Here is a 26,219-nt window from a genome sequence, read left to right on the forward strand (position 1 = left end):
CCTGGTGCCCAACAGCTCCCAGCTCCTCAGAGCTCACCCCAACACAGCTCTTGAGCTGTGTGTCAAGTGCAGACATGTGTAGCATGATGTGCTATGATTGAACACATAATTGGATCACACGATGTGTCCTGAGGCTCCCATCCCTCAAGAAGGACCTGCACCCAGGTATTATCCCAAAACACTTTTGACACCCCTTATCCATCACCATGAGATAAGAATATATGGGATTAACAGAGTTGGCACCAAACCAAGCATTGCATCAAGCCCTGCAGATTGAAGTCTCTTTACTCCAACAGCCATACAAATCTCACATACCTCCAAGGAATTATAGAGGCACCAAAACAGCAAGCAACAAAGTGAGCTGTAACTAGCTGTAACTAAAAAAATTCCTTGAAAGAGAATAAGCAGGCAAAAATATTGTGGCAAGTTGTTGCAACAAATGTGTCTGGTCTTGCTTAGAGCAGTCTTACTTGAGGTGAAATTGTCAATGGTTTTCTTAGGTGACTTGCTCTGTTCTGGCTTTGTGGTGGGAGCACACCCTAGGAAAATGTGGTAAGGAGGAACAATTTTATTTTCATTATTCCAAATACTTGCACAAGATGATTTATCTTGACAGCAACAAATTCTTAGGAGGAAACTACCACTCACTGATGCATCCTACTGCTGACATGTCCCAGATGTGCAGTCCCCTCCCAGTTTGAATAGCAGAAGACCTCTCCTAGGCAGAAGAATTCAGCCTAGGACATCACAGTGCCCTTTGTTTAACCTCTTAATGCTCTGTAGGCTCCTACTTGTTAGGTTCTGCTTATTACTGAGTATCAGACAACTTCTAGATAGAAGTGGTGTTTTTTCTGTTCAGTTTCTGCCAAATTTGGAGCAGCATCTTAAGAAACCTGACCTCTCTGTAAAGCTTAATGTGAATCCATCCCATGCTCAAGGCTTCAAAACCCCTTACAGATTTTGGGAATGAAGAGTTTAAGTGTTTGTTGCCTTCAGGCCTGTCAATCTGTGAGCTTCATAAGCAGTTAATTTTGTGTGACAATGCAATATCGCACCTTATCCCCTTTTCTGTGAAGGAGACCCTGTTTCCACTGGACACAGGAATGAGATGCTCTCACAACAGGTTTGCAAGCAAGCACTGATAAAAGTAATTAAAATGAAAGTGCTTTGAGGATGCAAAGGTCGCTAGGTAGGAGTGAGAGCAGGAGACAACATCAGGCTAAGTCAGAGGAAATGAAGAAATGGAAGGAGTCTGTGCAATGGAGACCTTGCTGCTGGAGGAAACGTTGCGTCATATCTCCAAGTGGCATCACTTGTGGTGGCAGGAGCAGGTCTGGGGGACTTTTTACCCTCCAGATGTGCCAGCAGGGGGATTGTGGTGACCGAGACCAGCTTAGACTCACACAAAACTCTACCCACGCACCAAGGCAGAAGTGGGTTTTCAAGTATGCCTTGCCCTTCTCAGAAATTACTATCACAAATTAGGGGAAGATAATTGGAAATCATTCTAAACCTTCTTAGGCCACAAGTCCTCCTCTGCTAATTACAGCTGAGACAACTCTGAAAACATCTGGCCTGCCAAAACCCATGTCTGTCACACAATACATGTGGATTTCACCTCAGAACATGTAGCCAAACACTGGGCTCAGACAACTGAGTTCAGGAGTAATTTGAACAGCAAAGAACTTCTACCTTTTTTTACCATTATTATGCAAAACTGAGCTTAGAAGCTGTCTCAAAAAAAATCTACTAGAAAATCACATCAGTAGGATTAGGATTTCAGAATTGATGACTTTTGCCAATTTCAAGCCCAGCCTCTGTCAAATCCTTGCTCTGCCACTTCATCCCTTCTCCCAGGCTTCAGGCAGTGTTGCTCACACACCACCCAATATCAAAATAGTCAACTAACTGGGCAGTGCAGTGAGGGGTGCCATAGGTGTCACAGGTGAAGTGACACCTAATGTTAGGAAAATTAATCCACAAACACCAGAGGTTTATGTCCAAAAAGGAGACAGAGGAGTCATTTTTTGACTTTATTTGAATAAAGGGAGAGGCCATGGGGCATTCCCCTGGGATCTCTCAGATTTTTGGAGAACGCAGCCTCCTTTTTATCCTAATTTCCTGGGCACATTTCCCTTCTCTCTTTCCCCACTGGCTGAGGTACTGGAGAGGTACAGACTCCCCAATACACCTGATACCAAAGATTTCCCTCTAATGTATAACCCTCCCTTTTAATTTTTAATTCTTATGGAATTTACGGGTGTTTCTTCCCATTGTGTCTTTCATCTTTCAATGTCTAATTTCATTTATCAGCAAACCTAAAGTTTATTTGTAAAAACAAATATCTCTTTCCATTCATCAATCAGTGGAATCCTTTCCATTGTTTCTTTTATGTCTCGGTGCTAGTTTTATCTACCAGCAGACCCACAGCTCGTTTGTAAAGACAAATCCTTCATTCCCCTCACTAAGAACACATCCTGGCAATGCTGCTTGGCTCAGTTATGACCACGCTCCTCCATCACTGCCCAGCACCATTGACCTGCACAAGAAGGGAATGGGATGGGACTGGACTCCAGATGTTGCTGCAAGGACAATTGCACAACCTCCAGACAGGAATGTCCCACGTTTGAGTGACCACTTGAGCTGAGTGACCTAAATGTGTGCAAGGTGGGGACATCCCCTGGGTGTCACTTAGAGGTTGTTTTTGGGTAGTGGCTCATTAACAGCCTGGAAACCACCATGAGAGGTGATACTGATGCCTTAAAGAACCTAGAAATGAAACAACACACTTTTGGGATAATATTAGCCTGGGAGGTAATATAAAGACTGGTCTTTACTGGAGGCCTCCAAGGCCAGATATGGAAAATGCCTAAATGCCCAAATGCCCACCCTGACTGATTAATACAGCTTTATAAGTTTAGCAAATTAGCATAATTGCCAAAAAATCACCATAGGAGCACAAGTGGTGAGGCAAATCTTCCCCGGTTCAGCCCCTTTCTAAATCCTTCCTCCTCAGATGGGAGCTAAGCTTTGTTTAGGAAAATGTGTCTCAAAGAGCCGATTTCAACCTTGGTTCCCAGGAATAACCAAGATAGGATAGGAGCCTTGTACCCCCGGGGCTTGGAGACCTGGAATGTGTTTTGTCTTTCTGCCTAGGGAAAAGGTAGGGAGAAGCTACAAACACAGTAATAGGCTACAGAGCTACAAACACATGTCTAAAGAATATAGAGAATATATAAAAGCAAAAATAATTCTGGCAACATTTCCACCATGGAGCTCAGCAGCCAGCCAAGGCACTCAGCTGCAGCACAAGGGCACCAGCACCCATGTGGATAAAGCTACAAATTTGTGCCACCCACCTGCCCCCCAACAATGTTGTTTTGATGTATTTTGAGGCAGTCAGATCTCTCTGGGCCCCCACTCATCCTCCTTCTTGTCCTTACAGGGAATTGAAGGGGAGCTTATATGATGAAACTCTTCCCAGGGAGGGTGGTGAGGCCCTGGCACAAGCTGTCCAGTGAAGCTGTGGCTATTCCACTCCTGGAAGTGTTCAAGGCCAGGCTGAATGGGGCTTGGAGCAACCTGGTGTCCCTGCCCATGGCACATGGCTTGGACTAGATGGTCTTTAATGCCTTTTCCAACACAAACCATGCTGTGATTCTCTGAAATTCAATATTTTGCATAAAGTTCTGGAGTCAGGAGTGACTTTGAGAAAGGACAAAGAAAAATGTGCTGACCAGCAACCCCTACACATTATTCCCATGCCCCAGATAAGATTTGTCTTTTAGATCAAAAGACTGTGACATTTACAAATCACCATGTAGGCTTCCTGATAAATAATTTTTACGTGGAAATTCCCCAGCTATTCCAGGCCAAAAACAAACACTGCAAGAGAGAGAAAGAAGCCCATAAGACTTTACAAAGGTGAGATAGGACTAAAGGGTTGGAGAGAAGAAGCCAGTGCCTTGTGTAATGGCACACACAGATACCTATGTTATTTGCTGTGAGATGCATGCAGCATTTATAAGGAAGAAAGCAAGTGAAATGGTGCTAAGAAAAGAGACAGGTCAAGAGTAATCTTTTGTGCAAAGGCAATGGGCAGCTTTGGTCTGTATGGTGGAGTGGGAGGCAGTTAGGCATAGAATTCAGGAAATACCCAATGCCCAACTTTTAATGGCCACAACAATGCTGTGTTGTTCACAGTTCCTGGATATGCTGCGAAAGAAAACTCCAGGATAACCAAGATTTTGGTAAATGCCAATGAACCTTGTGTTGTGCTGCTTTCCTGGTGCAGCAGAGGAAGAAACCAACCTGCTTAGTCATAGTAGTTATTTCTATCCACACATCCACATTGGATAACACGCAGGACAGTGCCATATTGATTGCATTTCTTACAAACTCAGTCAGGAGGACTAATAACTCCACCAGTTTCCCTTGATGCTTCCTTGTTTACTTCAGGAAAAACTTTGAGTCCCAGGGACTGTACTGGTGTGAATCTGGGGGAAAAAAAGGGAAAGAGCAACCACTGGTCTAGAACAAAAAACTAAAGCACTGAGATTGAACATGAATTAGAAATATTCATCATAGAATAACAATGGCTTGCTTTGGAAGGGACCTAAAAGACCTTTGGTTCTAAACTCCCTGCCACGGGCAGGGACACCTTTCACTAGACCAGGCTGTTCCAAGACCCACCCAACCTGACCCTGAACAATTCCAGGGATGGGGCAGCCACAGCTTCTCTGGACAACCTGTGCCAGGGCCTCAACACCCTCACAGCCAGAAATTTCAGCCCAATATCCCATCTAAGCCTGCCCCCTATCAGGGTGAAGCCATTCCCCCTTGTCCTGTCCCTCCATGCCCTTGCCCAAAGTCCCCCTCCAGGTCTCCCAGAGGCCCTTTAAGCTCTGCCAGGGGCTCTGAGGTCTCCCTGGAGCCATCTCTTCTCCAGGCTGACCAGCCCCAGCTCTCCCAGCCTGTCTCCAGAGCAGAGCTCCAGTCCTTGGAGCATCCTTTGGCCTCCTCTGGACTCACTTTGCATGGTTATTTACCCATTGGGCAAATTACATTGGCGTGCAGGGATGAAGGTATGATACATCACTGACTGTCTCCCTGTGCTGCTAAACAAAACCCTTGGATCAATTTTTTCCCCATTTATGTCATTGAAGCAGAGCCAGCATTTCCTGACTGACCCAATACACTGATTAATACAGTCAACAGTCACATCTTATCCTTATTCCAACCCACTTATTCCACTCAGCCTGAGCAGAAATTAATTTCCCCCCTCAAAAAAAAAAAAGGCCAATTACTTTTATTATTATTACTTCATTTCACACTCCATTCAGCCCTTCAATTCCTATATGAGTCAATCCCCTCCAGCTGTGAACCTGGGCTAGTTCCTGGCAAAGCACCTTTTGTCCTGCCCAGCATTCCTTTGAGAGCACTACACTAAGGGAAAAATCCTCTTGCCATTATTCTTCAGCACCTTTGCCTTTACTCTGAATGTTAATGCAGACTAGAGGTGCCAGCTGGGGTGTTTTGTAGAATGAAGCCCCTGAGCAAATTCTCTCCACTTCTGTAAAACAGGGAAGAACATAAACTTGGTATCATCACATAGACATCAGCACAGATATTGTGAGTTCTCTTCGAGACTTTATGGGTTTTGGATAAAGAAACCCATTCCCTTAGTTTGGTTGGGATTCAAGGGTGGTGTGAGAGATGAGAGTGGATTAGGCATAAAAGAAATTACAGAGTTTATAAGATTTAGCCTAGGAGACAGATTTGTGTCCTATATTGCAGTTAATCCCGTAAGATATAAATAATGCAAATTTTAAAAGGTCAGAGGTGTGGGTTGCCCTTGGTTACATCTGAGCTGGACCAAGAAACACAGTTTGGGTTTAAATAAACAACTTTATGGAGAGAGTCAGGCACTGCAGCTCTGAGGTCCTGGCTGTGAGCTCAATGACCCCCTCTTTTGCTACCAGACAGACCCAGTGGTGCCCTTAGATAGACATTAACTTAGACATATGGAGAGACATCTGCCAACCTATTGTGAAACCCAGTAACTGGCTTCAGAGCCCCATATTCCTCACCCCTACAAGTGCAGTTTCTGTTAAATCACTGATTTATATTTCAAAATCACAAATTATAGATGGGCTGAAGCCTCAGGAGGATTTTTTAAGGTTTATTACTTTATTAGTTCTGTTTATCTTTCTGTTCTATGGTGACATAGAAGTAACCCCAGACTTCAGGAATAAACTTACCTGAGTGATCCTTGCCTGTGTTTAGTTAAAGACAATGAGGTACAATACTTTCCACAATTGTCAGGGGAGTCATACACCATGCATTGTGCTGGAAATAACATTTAGTGTCCATTTGGTGCCCAGTAAACTGGTGGAAACTTAAAAATGTTGGCGGCAAATAAGGAAAACAGCTCTATTTTCAGTTCTGCCAAAATCTCAGCTGAAGGTTTGTCAAGAGGTCCCCAGTACACCTTTCCTTACAAACTTGCTGACTCTGAATTTATGTTGTTTGTTTGTTTGATTTTATTAAGTGTCTGATAATCCATATAAAAGATTGAAACAGAGTGTTACTGAACAAGTTTCAACTTTGCAAAGAGAAGCGATAGAAAATCAAAACAAACAAAACCCTCAATGAATCTCCAGTTAAAATGTTGCATCTGAGCAGACATCTGGCATCAGTTTCTGCTGTGGGCTGAAACCTTGTCCATCCCCAAAGTGAGACTTTGAGCCAAAGTAGTTTTTGGCCAAGTACAGTTTCTTCAGGAAGGTCAAGCCCTTAACCTCCAGTCCTCCTTTTGCTGGCAGCTTAGAGCCTGAATATTTTGGGACAGATGTTCAGGTCTGTGGATCACTTAAAAAATAGGGGGACCTGTTTGCCTTTCTGAAAGTCTGAAAGATATTATTCAAAGCCCTTTTCATGATGAATTTTTCATTTTAGTTTTATATCAAAAGATCTGTTACCTATTTTTTTTCTGCTAGTGAAAGAAACCACAAATAATTTTTGTCATAAAAAAACCCCTAAACCCCAAAACAAATTAAAAAAAACCCAAAAGCAAAACAAAAAAAAAACCCCAAAAACAAAACAAAACCAAAAAAAAAAAGAGTGTGGAAGGAAATGGGATTTCTGGCAGAAGGTCACTTATTATGTGCATTGTGTCCTGAAATGGTTGGAGTGTGAGATGGGCATCAGGAAATATTGGGAAACTGCAGGAACAGGCAGCATTTCTCAGTCCTAAATGTATGTAGGAAGGAGACCAAGTTCCACCCCTTCCTCTACTCTTCCTGTGCTGGTTTCCTCAGCAAGAAAACCTGCATGGGTGTGTGAGGAAGGAGCCAAAGTGCCTTCCAGCAGGGCTCTGGTTGAGGTGGCTGTCCCAGGTTTAGATACTTTGGTAGACAATCAGCTCAGATGAAGTAAGGGATCCTCTGCATTTAATGTAGCTTTAGGTTCCTATTATTAAGTTTCTGAAATAAATATATACCCTCATTTTTTCAAGAACATCAGATTAATTTGCAAGAGGCTTTTGGTTTCTCTCTTGCACTTGGATAGCCATCTTCCAACTGGCCTGTACACAACACATCTGGGTCTTACTCAGGTTCTCTGTCCTGTTTCTACAAGACCAATGACCACTGTTCTACCAGAGGGTTTCTGGGGTGATTCCAGAGATGTTGGGATTGCTTGGTCCTTGGGAAGACAGTCTGGGAGGATCTTGGAATACCCAGCTGAGTGCTCAAGCTATCCATGCATGGAACCAGCAGTGCCTGAGAGGGCACACATGGCTCCCACCCATGCCATGGCACACGAGGCAGACGCAGCAGCTTCCCAAGAGATGGGTGTGCTTGCAGTGCCTTACAAGGTGGGGCTCAGGGCTTCTGCCCACACCCTGCCTGCCTTCCCAAGCACAGTAGCACACAGCCCTCTCACAGCCAGACCCAGCAGAGAACACTGACACATCCTAGAATTAACAAGGTCAAAAGGAGAGCTGAGGGAGGAAGGGTCTGACTCAGGTTCTGATATAGAAGATTCAGCTGGGAGGAAGGGAAGGGTTCCAGACTCCTGATCTCTTCACAAATGGGATCCCTTCCAAATCTCTTCACACTCTCATGGTGCTTTGTCTGTATTCCCTTCAGCAGTCACAGCACAGCACAGACTTTCCCGTCCCAAAAAAAGGTGAAAATTTCTGGTAACTTTTGCCTGGAAATGTGGCTGAAGTAGCTATGGACAATTGATAATAACATAGACACAAGGCAGACCCACTGCCCTGGGATTAGTTGGCAAGAATTGCCTAGGAACTCAATCTAAATTGCTGCGAGGAGGGTGAGATGGGAAGGAAGCCTGAACACGTCACAGAGGAATTTATATCACAGGCTTTGCTTCACACGTGATGTTTTTTCCCCCACCTACTCACACAGTAGGTTTGTGACTTTAATCTGTTTATTTTTAGTAGGAAGTGTAAGTAGGTAAATACTCTGAGCTGATAGTGCTCTGAGCTGCTATTTTAGGCAGAGAGGCTTAATTGTATATGTGTGCTAATTGTTGTTTTGTTTCTGGGTATTATTGATTTTGGACTTGCTCCCACACACTCCCACACTCCAGGTGAAGAGGTTGTTTGGCTACTATCACAAACACTCCCTGCTACTACTGTACAAACTGCTCAGGGTGGGGGTTCCCACACCTCCCACATCCCCCTCCTGTTCTCTGCTAAAAAAAGTTGGAGCCATTGGAAGCTGCCAAATAGGTCTTCAGAGAGAATTCTCTTGTTTGTCTGCAGGATGAGTGGAGGAGACAATTGCCATGCAGGTTGTGAGAAATGATACTCACATCTAAAATATTTGAAAGGTTTATTAAAATCTTATCCAAAATACAACAGAAGGCTGAATAGAGAAAATATTACTGCGCCAGGAGCAAAGGATTTTTCCCTCCATGTGCTCATCCACACAATGGAGGTTCTGCTTTTAACCCTTTAACCCCTCCCAAAGTTCTGTCCCTCTTCTCTGTCCAGTGGTAGAGTTTACTTTCTTAAATCTGGGTTGGAGGTCAGGCGCTGCCACAAGCCAACCCTGCCAAATGTCCTGCCTACCCAGGTCACCCCCTGATAATAACACAGGGGGAGGTAAAACATAACTATAAATCTGTAAAACTTCTCTTAACATTTATGCATTATATTTGCCTTTTAATTGTGAGAGTCAACCATCCCATTACTCATCTATCACACAGGTGGCCCCTACACTACACGGGCAAAAGGCAGTCACAAAGATGGTAAAACTGAGATGCAAGCTCTGCTTTTGCTTCCTTTGCTGCAAGAAGAGATGAAATCAGCTGTACCAGCATAGAAACTGGCTGTGAACTTCACCTGTCCTGCTAAACTACTTGATGACTTACATCTCACTGCCTCCAACACCTCAGTGAAGGTGCTCAGGGCTCAGGCTGGTAAGAAAGGCTCTCACCTGCTGCCTGTGTTGTAAGTCTGCAGTCACTCAAGGAGCTGTGCAAGCACTTGGCCCCAATTCCATAAGCAGCATGAGATTCCTCAATCATGCACAGATATCTTCATCTTCTAGGACATCCTTTCTTTAACATTTGGTAAAGAAAACTTTATAACCTGGTAAATTCGCACTGAATTTGGAATCTTTACACAGCCCTCTCCTGATTCCCTATTTCATTCTGACTTCCTGAGTAAAAAGCTCTTTCAGTAAATACCAGATTTTTTTATAAACATTCAAGTTCAATTCCAGACAATTTACATGGTTTGGGTAACATATAAATAAAACACAGTATAAATAATGTCACAAACCATAATGCAAATAGGTAAACAAATTACAAGTTTTTAAAAAATTACTTAATTTTTATTAAAACCAAGAATAAAAGTCAGACCAGAGTTTAGTCTTCAAATGGCTGAGGTCAGCTTGGACTAGCTGAAGACCTCTCAACCAAAGTGTTAACATGCTTAACTTAGTTTCTAGACTGTAAATCAATCTGTAATTAATCACCACCACCCCAAGCAAACAATCTCCTCTAATCTCCTTGTCATGACAGTACATTTTTGTAATATTGCAGATGCTCAGGGACGCCTTACAAACAAGAAGTGCACATCTATTTAAAAAATTAACTGGGTTACTGCCATTACAGATAGGTAATGAGGTGGTTGGCTCTTGCAATTAAGACATAAATATTATGTGCATGTTAAGAGAAGTTTTATTGATCTATAGTTATGTCATAGTTTTGCAGGGAGAACAGGGGTTTATGTAGGAATAGTGAGGGGTGGGGCAGAACACTGGAATGTATGGGATGAAGGCAAGGGGGTGGAACAAAGGGGAAGGACCAATGGGGTACAGAGAATCAACACAGGGTAACAAAACATTCTGGGGGAAATCCTGCTACTCACCATAACCACAAGGTTATGGCTTGTGGGTTGATTCTCCAAGGGAGGGCAGCCAGCTTGTCCTCAGCAGGTTTTCTGCCCTCCACACCTGACCTGCAATCAAACTGCGAGAAAGGAGTCTCCACCAATGGACAGAGAAGAAGAGTTAACTGGCAGACTTTGGGAGGGGCTGGGGTTACCTGATGCAATACCAAAGGTATAAAAGTTAGAGCATCCATTTGTAGATGAGCACATGGCGGTTTAGTTCAATGCTCCCAGCGCTGTATTTTGCCTTATTCAGTCTTTTCTTGTATTAAGGTTTAATAAGCATTTTAAATTTTAAAAGTGAGCATCATTTCTCGCACTGCAGTTACTAAATATTATTCCAAGTTCCATAATACTGCGTGCTTTAAGGCCAACATATAAAACAGCAGGTGCTGTTAGAGGAGATTGCTTTTCTACTAATAATCAAATTTTGGCTTGTGAAAGGCTGTTGTTTTCTACCCTCATTTTTTTTTCCTGGGAATTGTTGCACCAAGCACAGGCATAAAAAAAACAAGGGTGGGAAAAAAAAGCTGTCTTCCTGAATTTTTTCTTAATGGGTTTATTTTTTTTTGGTTTTAATCCCCCCACCTCCCCGCTCATCAATTGCTGGTAGCTCTCTTCTGTTACGTTGGTGCTGCTGGAGACAGCTCATTCTCTCTGCATTTATATTGCTAAACCAGGAGATTTCTCAGATCCTGTGCCCCAAACCAGCTCCTGGATTGACAGAATGATGCTAATTTTTAACTCAGGTTCTTGCACAAATTAGCAACATAAAGGTGGGGTGTTCTTTTGGACACATATTGCTATACCCAAGGGAGAGAGCTCCACCAAGAGCATGGCATCCTTCCTGCCAAGAGAAGAATGATAACCCACTCTGTATCAGCTGCCAGGGTGGAAAACCTACACCAGGACACGGCTTTCCTGTATCATTGCAGCACCCTGAAGGTCAGCCAGAGGGTCTACTTGGGTCCAAGTCAAAGAATAAAGCAAGTGGCAGACTGATCAACACAGACAGGGGAGCACAGTCATGCTCAACAGAAGCCATCAAGGTTTCTGCAAGGTGTAGATTTATCTGAGGGGGAATTTTATCAAGGGTAAGGCACAGAATGGAAAAGCACAGACTTGTGGTTTTGGAAGTATGCCTGATCTAATGCAAGCTGTCCCTGTCCATGGCAGGGAGTTGGACTAGATGATCTTTAATGCCCCTTCCAGGCTAACCCATTCCATGATTCTAGGATAAGCAACAATGGCCACATCCAGCCAGGAACAATTGGCTTCTCTACATTGGAGAAGACAGAGGGAACAATGTCTTTGACAGAAAAAAGTTGAAGAAGGTGTCCCTGAACATTTTACCACAAATCTTTCTGCAAGGGCTCCTCTGTCTCTAATCTATTCTGTGTATTGGTGTTGAGCTGGATCATGATTTTGCTCCTCCATGTTTCCTTCTATCCATCTCCTCTCCTGAAGTATTTTATCCATGCTTCTCCTGCCATCCAGACAAGGTAAGGCACTGAGTTTTGACCTCTCTTCCCCCTCTATCTAGATACAGGGAGCTCTCACTACCAAGATCTGCTTTTCAAACACACTTCTTGTTCCCAGAAGTGAACACATTTTCCTTCCAGATCCTACCTCTCCTCCTCGCATTGATTCACAGACCTCTGACTCCTTTTCCTCCTTTTCTGTCCTTGGTGCAGCATACCACTCATGCTTTTCTTTCATTCCCACACTTCCCTCTTGGAGACCAGTATTCAATCACACAGTTGAAGTTATAAACACAGCTGTCCTAAGACCTTTTATTTTCTACCTGTGCTACTCCCCAGCATTCACTACTGGAGTTCTACCTGGGACCAAGATCCAGACTACTATTTCAGAATGCACTGGCTTATCTCTGTCTTCTTATCTAATTTCTTTTTCTATCTCTTCACATTCTTGGCCTTGTGCCTTTGCCTTTTCTCTGTGTTCGTCTGTGAAATATCCTCCTTTCTTCAAAGCACTGCTTAAAATTCAGCTCTCCAACCAGCACTCCTCTTTTCTAGTCACTGGTAACCTCACATAATCCTTGTGATGAAATATTTTCTCATGCCCTGCCATGTGTTAAACTTGACTACATTAGATTTCAAAGTGTCCTAGACAGGGAGTATGTCTTTCATGCAATCTATAAAATACTGTTCACATCTAAGGTACCCTACAAATGTTATCTAATAAATGGAATTCATTGCACTGTACTTATGATCAGTTATAAAAGGATGAGGAAGAACAGCTAAGATGTGAAGTTAACCATTAAAAGCCTAAAACAACCCAGTGACATGAAGACTTGGATTAGGCTTTAAGCTGAAGGCAGGTAGATTTAGATGGGGCATTAGGAAGGAATTCTTCCCTTTGAGGGCAGTGAGGCCCTGGCACAGGTTGCCCAGAGAAGCTGTGGCTGCCTCATGCCTGGAATTGTTCAAGGCTGGGCTGGATGGGGCTTGGAACAACCTGATGTACTGGAAGGTGTGGGGTGGAATTGGATAAGCTCTAAAGTCACTTCAAATCCAAACCATTCTGTGATTCTATAACTTTCAAGTGAGATTTCACTTTGTTGTATAAAGAAATTTTTTTTTTTTGCACTTGAGCAAAATGCTGAGTTTTGCTTCAGGGCTTCTACTCAGAAGGAATTTACTCTGAAGCATCTGTGAATAGGCATTTCAGATTGCTTTGCATGAATAGCCATTGTTGTGTTAAGGTCTTGGTAACCACATGACCATGCTCTGACCCTGTTGGGCTTACTGGGAGAGTTGCAGCCCGTAAAGTTAGGCTACTGAGACCCTGTGTATTGCCAAAAGTCGGGAGAAAGGGAACAAAAAAAAAGAAAAAAGTGGCTTTTCAGAAGAAGCCAGAATGATCTCCAGTTCCTTTATAGTCACCAAACTGGTACGTCCTGGCCTTCTATTTAGTGAGAAGATCATTTGGGCATAGAGCAAAGGCAGTTAAAAACATTTAAAAAAATAATGGAATTGAAGCTCATAAGCAGTTTTGAGCAGTGTAGCTCTACTACAATGAGCATGGACTGGTTGATGTACAGTCCCTTTGAACCCAGTTAATTTTAACCTAACCCTGTAAAACAATTTATCTTGTATCAGAACTACAAACACCTTGGACATGACTGCCTGGTTGTATCTGGGCAGTCATAGCTATGACTTCTGTGGATTTTAGTCCAACCCATAAACTTGGATTTGAATTAAATGATAGATGTTACAGACAAATAATCAGAGAATCTCTATATAAGTAACATATAATCTAATAGCAAAAGAAGGCTAAATTGAGCACAGCTTCCTCTGAAAAGCAGATAGTGTGGGGAAAGCCCTGGAAGAGGATGCTAGTTGGGTCTTATTCTTCAGGCATCACCAGGAACGTTGCAGGGAAGGGAGGAATTGTGCTAGAAGAGAGTGATTTACCAATTAAAAGCTGCTAGCTGGGGAGAGAAGTTGCAGGGCCCTGTAGAGAACTGCTGAGCAAGGACACCAGATGAGCAGCAGCTTGGGATGGTGAACTGGCCCAAGGAAAGACACAGTGGTTGGTTAATTACCTGAGGAGGGTTGGAGACCAGAGAAAAGACTCTAGAAGATGCATTTCTGTTTCTGTACTGTTAATTTTGCCCCAAGTGCCAACAGTATCCAAGTGACTCAATCACAAATGGATTTTATCTTTGCACTACCCTGTGGAGAAAGTAGATGGCCAAAGGCTTGGGGGGCCAAGGCAAAGAGCAAAGCAAGTGATGTATTAGCCTGGGGTCACAGAAATTCTGGTGATGTGAGCCCTTGTTAAGACTCTTCACCACAAAAGCATGCTTTCCCCAAAGGAGGGACCTGATCAGAAACCTACTGGTGTTTTTTTGAAAAAAAGGCCTGAGGATAAGGAAAACACTGATCATAGAGTAATTAAGGTTTGAAAAACCCTCTAAGTTTATGGAGTACTCATTAAACCAGCACCACCGTGTTCACCCCTAAACCATGTCCCCAGCTGCCATATAATGGAGAAGTGTCACACACACAAAACCACAACCACATGGTTATTATAACATTTTTCCACTGGAAAAAGAAATACATTACTATAAATGTGCCAAGCTGAGGCAGAGCTCACATTGCATCATACTGTTGGGTCTGCTCATGAGAGACAGTAGCGGGATGGGTCCTGATGAGAGGCAAGATATTGATCCATTCATGTGGGTTTTTTCTGTAGGCTACATGAAAAGGACTCCTGCATACTTCTCACAGCTAGTCCACCTGTATTTCCCACCATCTGAACAGTTTGGTGAAGTTCACACATTTTCCCCAAAATAACAACACTTACTTGTGGCATTTAGACTGGCAGTTCAGTACTGATATAAAACTGGCCATTGCTAGGTGATGTTCCCATCATTCAGATACGGCATAGTCTTCCTGGCTTCAGCACAAGCCTTTTGTGCTTAGAAGTTCTATTACAAAAGTTCACCTGTAAAAGCAAAATGTGGGAGATGCATGAACAGCAGAATAAGAAATTAAATGCAGAAGTAGAATTATTTTTATTCCGTTTGACACATAGAATCATAGAATGGTTTGGGTTCGAAAGGACCTTAAAGATCATCTACTTCCAACCCCATAGTGAAGAATTCATTCTCATAGTGAAAAAATCATATTTATAGTGTCGTGGTACATGGTGTAACTAAATTAAGTAATTTGGGGATTTTCTGGTATTAACTTGATTTTTTTTGAGCTATTTCTTTTGTCAAAAGATCAGGAAGAAAACCAGCCTGCCACCATACTCAAACTGCAACATAAAAGCTGATTGGGTATTGTTCTTCACAGGAAACCATTTATAGCACAATGCAGTTTGGGCTGTTCTGGCTTAGCTTTGCCGTGACACATCTGCATGAGACTGTTTACGCTCCTGGAAAAACAAGAGAGAGCTTACAGCATGGCTGGAGAAGCCTGGCTACATTCCTAGAGAGCTTCATGCAGGTGGCATCCAATAAAGGCACCTGACCCTTTGATTTGTCTTTTACGTCAATAATTGTATGTTTTTGAGGGGGACAGAGTGGAATCATATGTTGAATTTAAAACTCGCCTACGTTTTCCTGCCAGCAAAATCCTTCATCATTCATAAAAGAAAAACATAAACATGTGACGTCATGAGCTCATGTTTCAAAAATGAAGCATCCAATTAAAAGAATCAGTCATTTCCAAACAGCAGTCTTTTTTCACTTCCATTGTAATCAAGTTATATTATTTTGGCAAAACTATTTACTTTTTTCATATGAAATAATGAATTCTGAGTAGCTGTACCTGAAAGCAAGCAGAAATTGAAGCTGTGGCAGAGAAACCCACGGAAATCCAGGGGGGATCAGGGACAATGGTTTCAAACTAAAAGAGGAGAATTTTAGATTAGAAACTTGTTTCCCAGAGAGTGGTGGGGCCCTGGCACAAGCTGTCCAGAGAAGCTGTGGCTGTCCCATCCCTGGAAGTGTTCAAGGCCAGGCTGGATGGGGCTTGGAGCAACCTGGTCTAGTGGAATGTGTTCTCATGGCAGGGAGATTGGAATGAGATAATTTCAAAGGTCCTTTCCAACCCAAGCCTTTCTGTGGTTCTATGAAATCCAGAGTATAATTGGCCTTTAGTTTTGTTGTTTAACCCATCCACACCACTCATGGCCCTGAGCTACCCTTCATCCTTGGTGCATTAGAAATTGCAGAGACTCCTTGCTTTTCTATTACACAAACAAGCAGTATCCTACAAAGTTCAGAAGGGACTGGTGTTACCTGAATAGCAATAGAACAGTAAATGATAGTGACAGAAAACTAAATCTGTGTGCTAACATGAGACTGTAAGGGAAAGGAAGCAGGACTGAGCTTGAGCAGTCCCCCAGGTGACTCCTCTCTGGTGAAGAGAAGATGGACCAACACAAGGCACTAGCATTAAGAAGAAATTTTTCAAAATGTTTGTGAAAGAACAGGACAAATTTGAACACCCCACAATAGCAAAATGGGGACATTACAGCCCCAAACTGAGAGGAACAAGGCTGTAGCCAAGACACTGGGCACAGCGTGGAACGTGTTATGGACCTCTAGGCTGGGTTCCTGCCAGGCCAAACCAGAAGATATCTACACTAAGCTCCCCCAAGTTGGAAAATGTACTTTTGTATCAAGAAATTAAATGCAGAAATTAAATACCAAACAACATTTCTGGTGATACTCCAACAGCAGCAATAGTGAGTTTTAAGCTGTTTTAAGCTGCTATTACAAAACACATCTGGCCAAGGGAAGCACAAGACAAGTCTGATGGACAAGTCACACCAGAAAGACACACACCAGAATTCCAGAAGTGAGACTATTCTGTTTCATTGGGCTTCTTGCACTGGTTTGGTGGAAACTTGTGACTCTACAAGAAATATTATGATCAGCAGGATGGGTGGAATATTGCAAAAAGAGGGTTCAAATCACAAGACTTTGGATTTTCATAAAACATCAAGCCAAAAAGTTGAAACATAACTTAGAAACAGATTCTTAAGTCTGTAAGGGAAACAATCACCATTTTCCATAGGAATAAAATCCAAGCTGTCTAATTGCATCCTGGTGTTTGCATTGCCTGTTATACTCCAGGGTTCAAGAGGGAGCTCAAAAAATAATGCAGGAGCTGTCATTGCTTTAAGTTGTCATAGGATGCAGCAGCAAATGGGATGTCTGGCAACGGGGAATGTTTTTGTAGAGTGGACTCATTTATTTGTGGAGGACTGTGTAGCACCCTGCCAAAAAAAAGGTGAAGGATGAAAACAGGTTTGCTTCCTCACAGGAGACTCCACAGGTCCTTGGGGGTCATTATAATGTCTGTCTTTGCTTTTGTACTGCTTAATTTCATCACATTTAGGACTCTTTACAAATCCCACAGGAGAGTTGTAATGATTGCATGGTTCTCTCAGGGGTGTGATTGACAACCCAAAGTTTGCAAGTTCATGTCTGTCACCATGATATTTTCTGAAAAATCTCTTTGCCAGGATTTCTCTCCTGGCAAGATGGAAAGCCTCAGCTTCTCCATGTTTTTCTGTTCTGGAATGTGATCTGGAGATTGTTTATCCAAACATCTGAATTGTTTTTAATTGATGGCCAATCACAGCCAGCTGTGTCAGGCTCTCTGAGTCAGTCACGAGCTTTCATTATCATTCTTAAAAAAGCCTTCTGATGTATCCTTTTTCTTTAGTATAGTTTTAGTATGGCATTTTTTAATATAATATAATAAAATAACAAATCAGCCTTCTGAGAACATGGAGTCAAATTCTCATTGCTCACCTCATCCTGGGGACTCTCACAAACACCACATGTCATTTCACCTGCTGTGCTCACCAGGCTACAGAAGGCATTCTCTTTCTTCCTTCCTGCTTTTCAATGGCCCCATGAACTCCACCGACCTGTGCAGTAGCTCATGTATCTCTCCAAAGAATTAGTGCATGTGTAGCACAACATCAGCACCTTGGGCTGTGCCATGCATTCAGAGTGCCACAAGCCCTCCTCCAAATCATAAACCACACTATTGTTTAGGTTGGAAAAGATTATTGAGTCGCATTGTTACCCCAGCAGTGCCATATTCACCACCAAACCACGTTCACACCTTTTGGAAACTTCCAGGGATGGCAGTTCCATCATTTCTGTAGGAAGCCTGTTCCAGTGTCCCATCCCACAGCAAACCTCAGTTCTGTGAGGGAGTCTCCATGGCATGGAAATCCAGATCTTCTAGGCCTATGTTAAGGAAGCTGTCTCATGCTTTTCTACAGTCATCCTAACTAACTAAAGAATTTCTTGGCAATTTCCAAGGGGAACTTAATTTAGATTTGACCTGAGAACCCCCGTTCCTTACATCACTCTGTCCTGCTAATCTCTAGGCTGTAGATTACTGCAATATGACCACAAAGTCCAGAAAGGAAAGGACAGAGAAAAAGGGAAAGGGAAATAATGAAGTCCTTTGGAAATCACACAAAGGACACCCTTTCTGCCTGAACCAAGATCAAGAATGTGATTTGTAATGAAAATGAACTTCACTCTCCTAAAAAAGTTGTTGGACAGGAATAGTGATTTCCAGTAGCTTTAAGAACTAAGTTGAGTAATTTCAACTTTTTTCTCTAGGCATGGAAGGTAAGGAGAAAAGAGGTGATGGGGGGCATAGCCCACCTCAGTCAGGAACTTGGTAACTTACTGAGTTCTTGTAAGTTTTGCAAACAAGGGTACCACCACTACCAAATCAACCATCTAAGTGCAGACCATGGCTGTGTCTCACCATAAGAGGAGCTGCAGCTCTCTGTAGGGGATTTTGGTAGTTCCTCTCCAGTTGTCCTGCTGGCATCTGCACACCATCTTTTCCCACATTCCATCTGTACATACCACATACATCCAAATAAAACAATTTACCAGATCAACTCTCCTACCCAACTTTTGCAATGGGACTGAAGCTCTGGGGCCAGAGTTGTTCTTGTGCCATCTGCACCTTGATTGAAAGAATTCAAAGCATCCAAGTTACATTTACCCTGAAGTTTAAAGTTTGCAACTCCTGTTCCTCAACCTGTTTATTTCAGCTTGAGGTTCCTACTTTATTTCCATACAATAGCTTTCCATAAAGCACCTGTGCTAAACCTAACCAAAAGTAACCCCAAGCCCTGCAGTATTTTCACAGTGGCTGATCAGATGAGGCAGTTGCTCACTGAGTCCATGCCCTACTATCAGTTAAACTTCATAGCAATTATTTATAATACAGCCATTTGATAACAATTATTTGTAGTAAAGCCTTATCCTGTGTTCTCTGTACTTAGCAAGCTCTGCTTTGCAGCATCTTCCTGGGTTAAGATGCTTTGGCAGATTTTTATTATGATTTTGGTCTCCTCAATTCTATTTATTACAGGAGAACTCATGCATGCCTCAGGACAAACTCAGAGGGGACCACAATCTGCAACCAAATGAGTATGTGCATCTTCAAGGAATGGCTCTAGCCATTCCTTGGTCAAGGCTCCACCCTGACCAAAACCCCTGCTTCACAGGGAAGGCAGCCCTTCAGTTCTCAAATTAGTAATTCTGGGCTTGGATCTATCACATTTGCATGGTATATTTGAACAAAAGACATAAATCAGGAGCTAAAACTGTGCTGTGGTCACCTACAGATCTATATTATATATTTTTATGCAAAAACCAAGGCTGCACAATGCTCAGTAATAGCTATTGCATTCACCTGTAGACTGATGCAGTTGGAAAACATTTCCAAGCATTCAAATCTTACTCTGGACACCTTTTTAATATTAAGAAATACTAGAAGGTGACATCTGATGACAGTGTTTTGTTAGTAACCAGTGTCTCTGCAGTCCTGAAGTGGCTGCAGGGAGAACTAAACAACCTGAAGTCTGGAGGGGAAAACAAATATCCCTATTTCTGGGAACACTGCAGCTACAACACTTCATTCTCACTAAATTTGTGCTTCTTCCCTGTGGTTTGTTCTCATGTCGTTGTGAACCTCTTCTCAATATAGTATTTTTATTTCACATCCAAAACAAATCAAGAGAAAAACCAGAAAACACAGCGCATACCAGGAAAGAAGAAAAAATAATGCACAGGTGGTCACTGGAAAAGGTTGTTGAGTTTCCATCATGCTAGGATTCCAAAAACCCCACAAGACATGGTCCTGAGCAGCCTGGCCCTGCTTTGAGCAAGAGGGTTGGACCAAATAATCTCCAGAGCTTCCTGCCAACCTCAGTAATGCGTGGGTACAAAGAACTGTTCCCAGCTCCTTGCTGCATGCAGGTCTCGGGCAGCATCCTTAACAGTAAAAACATCTGTGCAAGGAGACTTCCAGAGCCTTTAGCTGGCTTCTGGTAGAGCCTGACATGAAGAAGTCACAAAATACTGGAGATCTATAATCCTCTGGGACAGTTCTGGCTAAGAGCTGTGACAAGTTGATTTTTTTTTACCATAAAAGACAATTTCTGAACAATGTTTGCTCCAATGAGTAATATATTAGGCTCTCACAAGTAAGGATTATCAAAGTTTTAGTAAAAGTGTCATCAAAAAGGATTCATGCCAGGTAGTTTGGGCATTCAAGTGACAGAATTAGATAATCCTGGTTCCTTCCTTCCAAGCCAAACCATTCTATGGAGTCTAAAACCCATAAGTAGTCCATAAGAGACTGGTTGATATGCCTACCACTCTCTGAAGGGTTCATTAATAGCCCAAAAAGCCCATGGTCCTAATCATCCACTCCCAGTTGTGTGACAAGAGTAGCTTTTCTAAATCCATTTAATAACAGCTACAGAAAACAGGATCAACAGGATCACAGAAAATTTCAAAACTGCTACAAACCTTACTGAGCTGGAAAGCTAATAAAAGCACTAAGAAACCTAAAAAACCCCAACCAAAAAACCAACCAACCAAAAAAGCCCCAAACAAACACAACAAAACAACAAACAAACAAAACCAAAACAAAACCAAAACAAAACACAAAATGCTCTAGTGTTTTTTGGTTTTTTTTTTTTTTTTTTGAAGAGGCCAAAGATTGAGCAAAACTAAAATCATAGGAAGTTTTAAGTGGGACCAGGTCTGGAGTATTGGACATTTTTAACAATTATTAAAGAATCACAGAATGGTTTGAGCTGGAAAGGACCTTATAAATCATCCTGTTTCAATCCATTGCTGTGGGGGCAGTCTTGGGCTTCAAAAATTATATAAGACCATTTGATTACTCCTCAGTCCACAGTGCTTGAAAACTTCTTAATACCTTTTCTGTACCAAATAACTCAAAGGCCCTCTTCTCTAGAATGAGCAAGTTCCCATGTACTGATTTTCCTATTTTAACACTTCAGCAACTTTTTACCAAAGTACAGTGAAAATACCACCCCCAAACCCATCCAAGATGATTAACTATCTCTGCATGCCAGTCATAGCTCTACATGCCTCAAGGTACCACCAGGTTCTTTTTTTTTTCACAGTTTAAATCCTTAGCATACTAGTGCAACCCTCAGTTGCCAGTATTGGAGATACAAGGCCACTAGATCTCAAACTGCAGCATCTGTGCTGACTGCAGAGAAAAGACTGCAAATGATAGAAAATACTATACCCCTTGTCAATCCCAGTTAACTATCCTTAATCTTATGACTTTTTTTTTCCCAAGGTTTTTTTTTTTTTTTTTTTTTTTTTTTCCTGTCAGAGTGTCAAGGCCCTGGCACAGGTTGCCCAGAGAATCTGTGGCTGCCCCATCCCTGGAGGCATTCAAGGCCAGGCTGGACAGGACTTGGAGTAACTTAGTGGAAGGTGTCCCTGCCCATGGCTGGAGGGTTGAACTGGATGAGTTTTAAGGTTCATTCCAACCCAAATCATTTGATGATGATACTCTGCCACTATACCAGACTATACCCCAACAACAATTTCTTCTTGCAAAGGAACCCACAAATACACCTAAAGGCACCTCTTCCCTAACTTTTTCTTTGATAAGCTATGTGAAGCTCTAAATTTATCATAAGGTAAGTGCTTGTTTTCTGCTGGAAGAAAACAGATTAAAAGATTCTCAGGACAGACTTTGAGTAGGGGAAAAAACCTCAGTCCCATGGTTTGGATGGAAACCATGCATATGTAAACATTCTTCATGGTTTACTTCAAAACTTAGGGAAAGAAGCCAACCATAGACACACAGGTGCTAAACATACTTTTTTCAAATACAGGCAAACCCCAAAGCAGTATTTTTCTAGATCATTATTCTAAATTATGATCAGTTTCCTCTGGATTCAATGTTGCCAAGCTGAAATCATCTGCCTTTGTAGGGATGCACAACCACCTTCACCTGTGAAATCATTAGAGTTCACGAACTATTTCTGCATTAGAAACAAAAGCATATAGTCTTTATTCAAAATTTTTGATTTTTTAGAAGGTTTTAGATAGGTGGTTTTGTTTGTTTGTTGGTGTTTTGTTTTTTTTAATCCCATTGACTTAGGGCCCTTTGAACAAAATAAATGACTAAGGGCCATTTTTCTATTTTGCCCTGAAATTTTAAAAGCTCAGAGCTTTGTTTTGTAAGTCAGAGAACTTGAGACTGAAAATACAGTTACCACAATGGTTTAACCTTTCCAGAAAACATGCAGTCTTCTGTGATTCCCTGCATTTTTAAAGGACACATAAATTCCCCCTAGTTTCAGTACTTCCTCTAACTTCAGTTCACTTTCTTAGCATCCTTTTTTGAAGATTCGTGTGTTGCTGCAGCACCAGAGCAGGTTCATTTAACTGCTGAATTCAAAGCAACTCATTAATGCCATCTCACTTGCTCTACAATTTATCCACAGTTTTCTGATAGATACAAGCCTATTGCCTGCTAATTCACAGTACCAAAAATTATCACCACTATACCTACTCCTTCTTCCATTCCAAGAAAGGACATCAAATTAATTTCAGGAATGAAGATGCAGCTTATGAGGGACATGGGATATGCAAATTTTGTTTTACATACTGATGTTTTATTTTTAGCAGTTTGATGATTTTTATACGACTGTGAGAAGTCGATACATGGCTGCAGGGGGATGAAGCATCCCAAGGGCAGGCAGGAAAAAAGCTGCACATGTGCCAGGCAGGAGAAAAAAACAGGCAGTGATGCCTGGAGTTCATGCAAAGGAGAGAAGACTAAATGCTGCAAGCACCTTATCTTACTGTCATAATAAAAAATCATGTTAAAAAAAACCCAACTGTATTTACTCTACATTTTAGCTCATCTTGTCTATTTCTTATTTTTAAAGGTATGCATATGATGAAGTGCTGAAACACACAAATTCAATAAAAGAATCTGAAGAAAAATAAGCTGAAGTTTGGGAAGGCAGCAAAAGAATAAACACACTGATTACCAAAGTTCCTCCTTCTAAATTTCTCACATCACCCCTAGACATCCCCACCATTTGCTTCAACTTGCCAACCTTAAATCAATCCCTTCTCATAGAAACATGAAAAGTTTTCCGATGTTAAACAATTTGCTGTCTTCAAAGAACTGTCAAATAGTCCACTGTAGTTGTCCATACCTTTGCTCCAGACCTTACTAAAGAGGCAAACAAAAGTCTTACATAAAACATCAGAATAAACTGGACCAGAACTCAACAATATAGTGAATCCATTAGGTGCTGAATTCACCTCACGCTATTTCTTGGTATCTATTTTTGGCTGGGAAGAGCATATACCTTCACCTAAAACTGAAACTGTAACTTAGGGCAATGTTCTTAGTCATAAGTGCTTAGAGAAAAGTCTTGCTCCATCTTATATTCTCATGGCCTTCCAGTCCTACATATAACAGGGACACTCAAAGCACTGCAAGAGCCCAGGTGACAATGAAAATTTGATACGAGCCAGAAGAACTGTGTGTGTCACCTGCTTTGGACCCTTCACAACTGGGTATGGAAATACAGACCACTCCTTATGCTGACTTATGCAAAGCACAACAGACTGTCCACTGCTAATAACATCAGTATTAAGCCTCTTTTTGTCATCCTGTAGCAATGGGGAACTTTCATAACTTATAGCATAACTTCTTCACTTTTGTTGATTGCTGTGGTTTCATTAAAACAGGAGTAAAATCTCCTGAATAGTTATCAAAACCTTAACTACCTACAATGACATACTGGCAGGGTTATTATTTAACTAAAGAAAGAAATGTGGAATGTTTCATTTATAACATATTATTCTCTTCAATCCTGAGCACTATGGTCATCAGAATCCAAACCAATACTTATTTCAATACAAAGGTAACACAAAAATCATTAGTTTCATAACCCACTATTCCAGTATTTGCATGTCAAATTTATCAGGACATTTCTCCACAATTATATTCTACATTATTTTAGAACTAACATTGATGGAAAAAGAAGACAGAAGGAAAAAAGAAGTATAGGAAGATCGTAGTGACTTAGTTTATAAGACAACTGACGTTAGAGAAAACCAAGAGCCCCCTCTAGGGGTTACTGCAAGTTCTAACATAGGTGGATGCAGAACAGATTAGATAATAGTTTTTAGGGTCTGTATTTTTCAGTTTGAGTTACTCCAATTAGAATTTAACCTTAACTACAATATCAACAGTAAAATGACAGTTTAAAAAGAAAAGACTGACGCAAAAAGCTGTATTAGACTTTGGATGAAATCTACTTACAGTACTTCAGCACCAAAACGTGGGCAGTTAGGCTTATACATTTATATACAATTAAATGATGTCAAAGTCATAAAATGCTTAGTTATTTATAATGAAATCTATACAAAACAGTTAAAAACATGGTTTTATATACATTTTGAAAAAAAAAGGTATTGTCTCAATTATCAGAATGTATTAAAACTGGTTCTCTTGTCCCATCTGAACCCAAACCGCTCTCTGTGACTTGTAACTACCACAAAACCCCAATGTATTGCTTCAACAAGCCAAGGCATAAGGCTAATTTTGGAAACCCACCATTGTATACCCATTTAAGCTTTTAAACTCCCCAAATGGTCAATTTTAAAAACAGCATGTAAGAGTAAAATATAGATTTTTAGAAGTCTTAGCTCACTTCTAAATTCTCAAGTTCAACCTGGAAAGATGTTGAACTATTTATCCCCCATTTTGAAAAACTGATTAATAGCAAAATGCACCTTATTCTCCCCGGTTTGTACTAGAATTAATACAACTGCCTGTTTCACAGGAACTTTTTTCAACAACCTGTCTCACTTTAAATTTCATATTTAAATAAATAATCAAAGGTTAACTTGAGTAGATGAGCCTTTTGTATGCTTATGGCAGAAAGATATGCCTCATCTACTATTACCCTACTTCTTGTAAAGCATGAAAACAAAACTCCACTAGCAAATCCACTTTGTTACGAGTTAGAGGTTTTGCTTATTTCCAAACACTCACCAACAAGAATTTAAAAAAAATATTTTAAGCTTCTGAACAAAATTTTTAAGTGAGCACGAGTGCAAGAAAGCCAACCAATTCCAAAATTCCTGGGGCTTTTCCAGCACTGTCAGAGACATTTTTTCTCTCACATGCTATTTGAAAATAAAAATATTTCTTAAATGTTTTCTATTTTTTAAATGGTGTTTTGCTCAACAGCAAAAAAGACACAGCAAAATAATGATCCCTTTTCACTTAAAGCTGTTTCAGTATCTGGGCAAGGGCTTCAATAGCACAAGCTGTAGAATTCATTACAGATTTTGTTTTTGAACGGGAGTACATTCTACTGTCACAGGTTTACTAAATCTTGGTACCTACATTTTCTCTTTTTTTTTTTTTTCAAAACAATTTTTTAAGATTCAGTTTTTGCAATACTGTCTTGTTAAAACCTACTGATGCTTCAAGAGTCCAATGAACAATTCTAATAGGCAAAGTGCTCTAAGACATCACAATAGAAGGGCATCTTGGATGCTCAAAATCCCAAGATATTTTAAAGTACACTCCAGTGTCTCTATTCCTTAGGATTGTTCAACAGAACTTTGAGAGGGGCTGGGCTCAGTGCCATCCTCAGTGCTACTGTCCACATCTTGCTCCATTGCTGTCTCCTCATCATCGAGGCGCTGACTGGTAAAGTTGTTGAGCTCCAGGAGCCCGCTGGGTTCCACCACCACATTGGAGCTGGAGTGACAAGGGATGGGATAGTGAGGGATAGTCTGAAAGAAAGAAAATATTTAAGTTTAATGAACATTATTGAAGGTAAAGGCATCTGTGCAAGCACAGATTTGTGGAAAAGGGATTATTTGGTTTCCAAGGGCAATTTTCCCTAACTCAGGCTTCAAAGCAGCCTTTCACTGGATTGGGTT

The 26,219-nt window shown here is 41.4% G+C and overlaps 1 protein-coding gene across 10 annotated transcripts in view; it reads right to left on the reverse strand.

Annotated features, from left to right (window-relative positions):
• Positions 1 to 24,388: 24,388 nt before the first annotated feature.
• EMSY (EMSY transcriptional repressor, BRCA2 interacting) overlaps positions 24,389 to 26,219 on the reverse strand; it is a 41,389-nt gene continuing 39,558 nt past the window's right edge. For 6 of the 10 annotated variants that reach the window (XM_084201280.1, XM_084201278.1, XM_084201277.1 and 3 more), the window contains one exon: positions 24,390 to 26,069. In XM_084201280.1, the coding sequence (XP_084057406.1) occupies positions 25,875 to 26,069 (195 nt within the window). In that variant the 3' untranslated portion in view covers positions 24,390 to 25,874. Of the gene's footprint in view, positions 26,070 to 26,219 lie in introns of all 10 variants that reach the window. The other 4 variants (XM_084201274.1, XM_084201279.1, XM_084201282.1 and 1 more) reach the window with 2 other exon arrangements.

Source organism: Fringilla coelebs (assembly GCF_963513975.1).
Source record: "Fringilla coelebs genome assembly, chromosome: 2".
Lineage (NCBI taxonomy): Eukaryota > Metazoa > Chordata > Aves > Passeriformes > Fringillidae > Fringilla > Fringilla coelebs.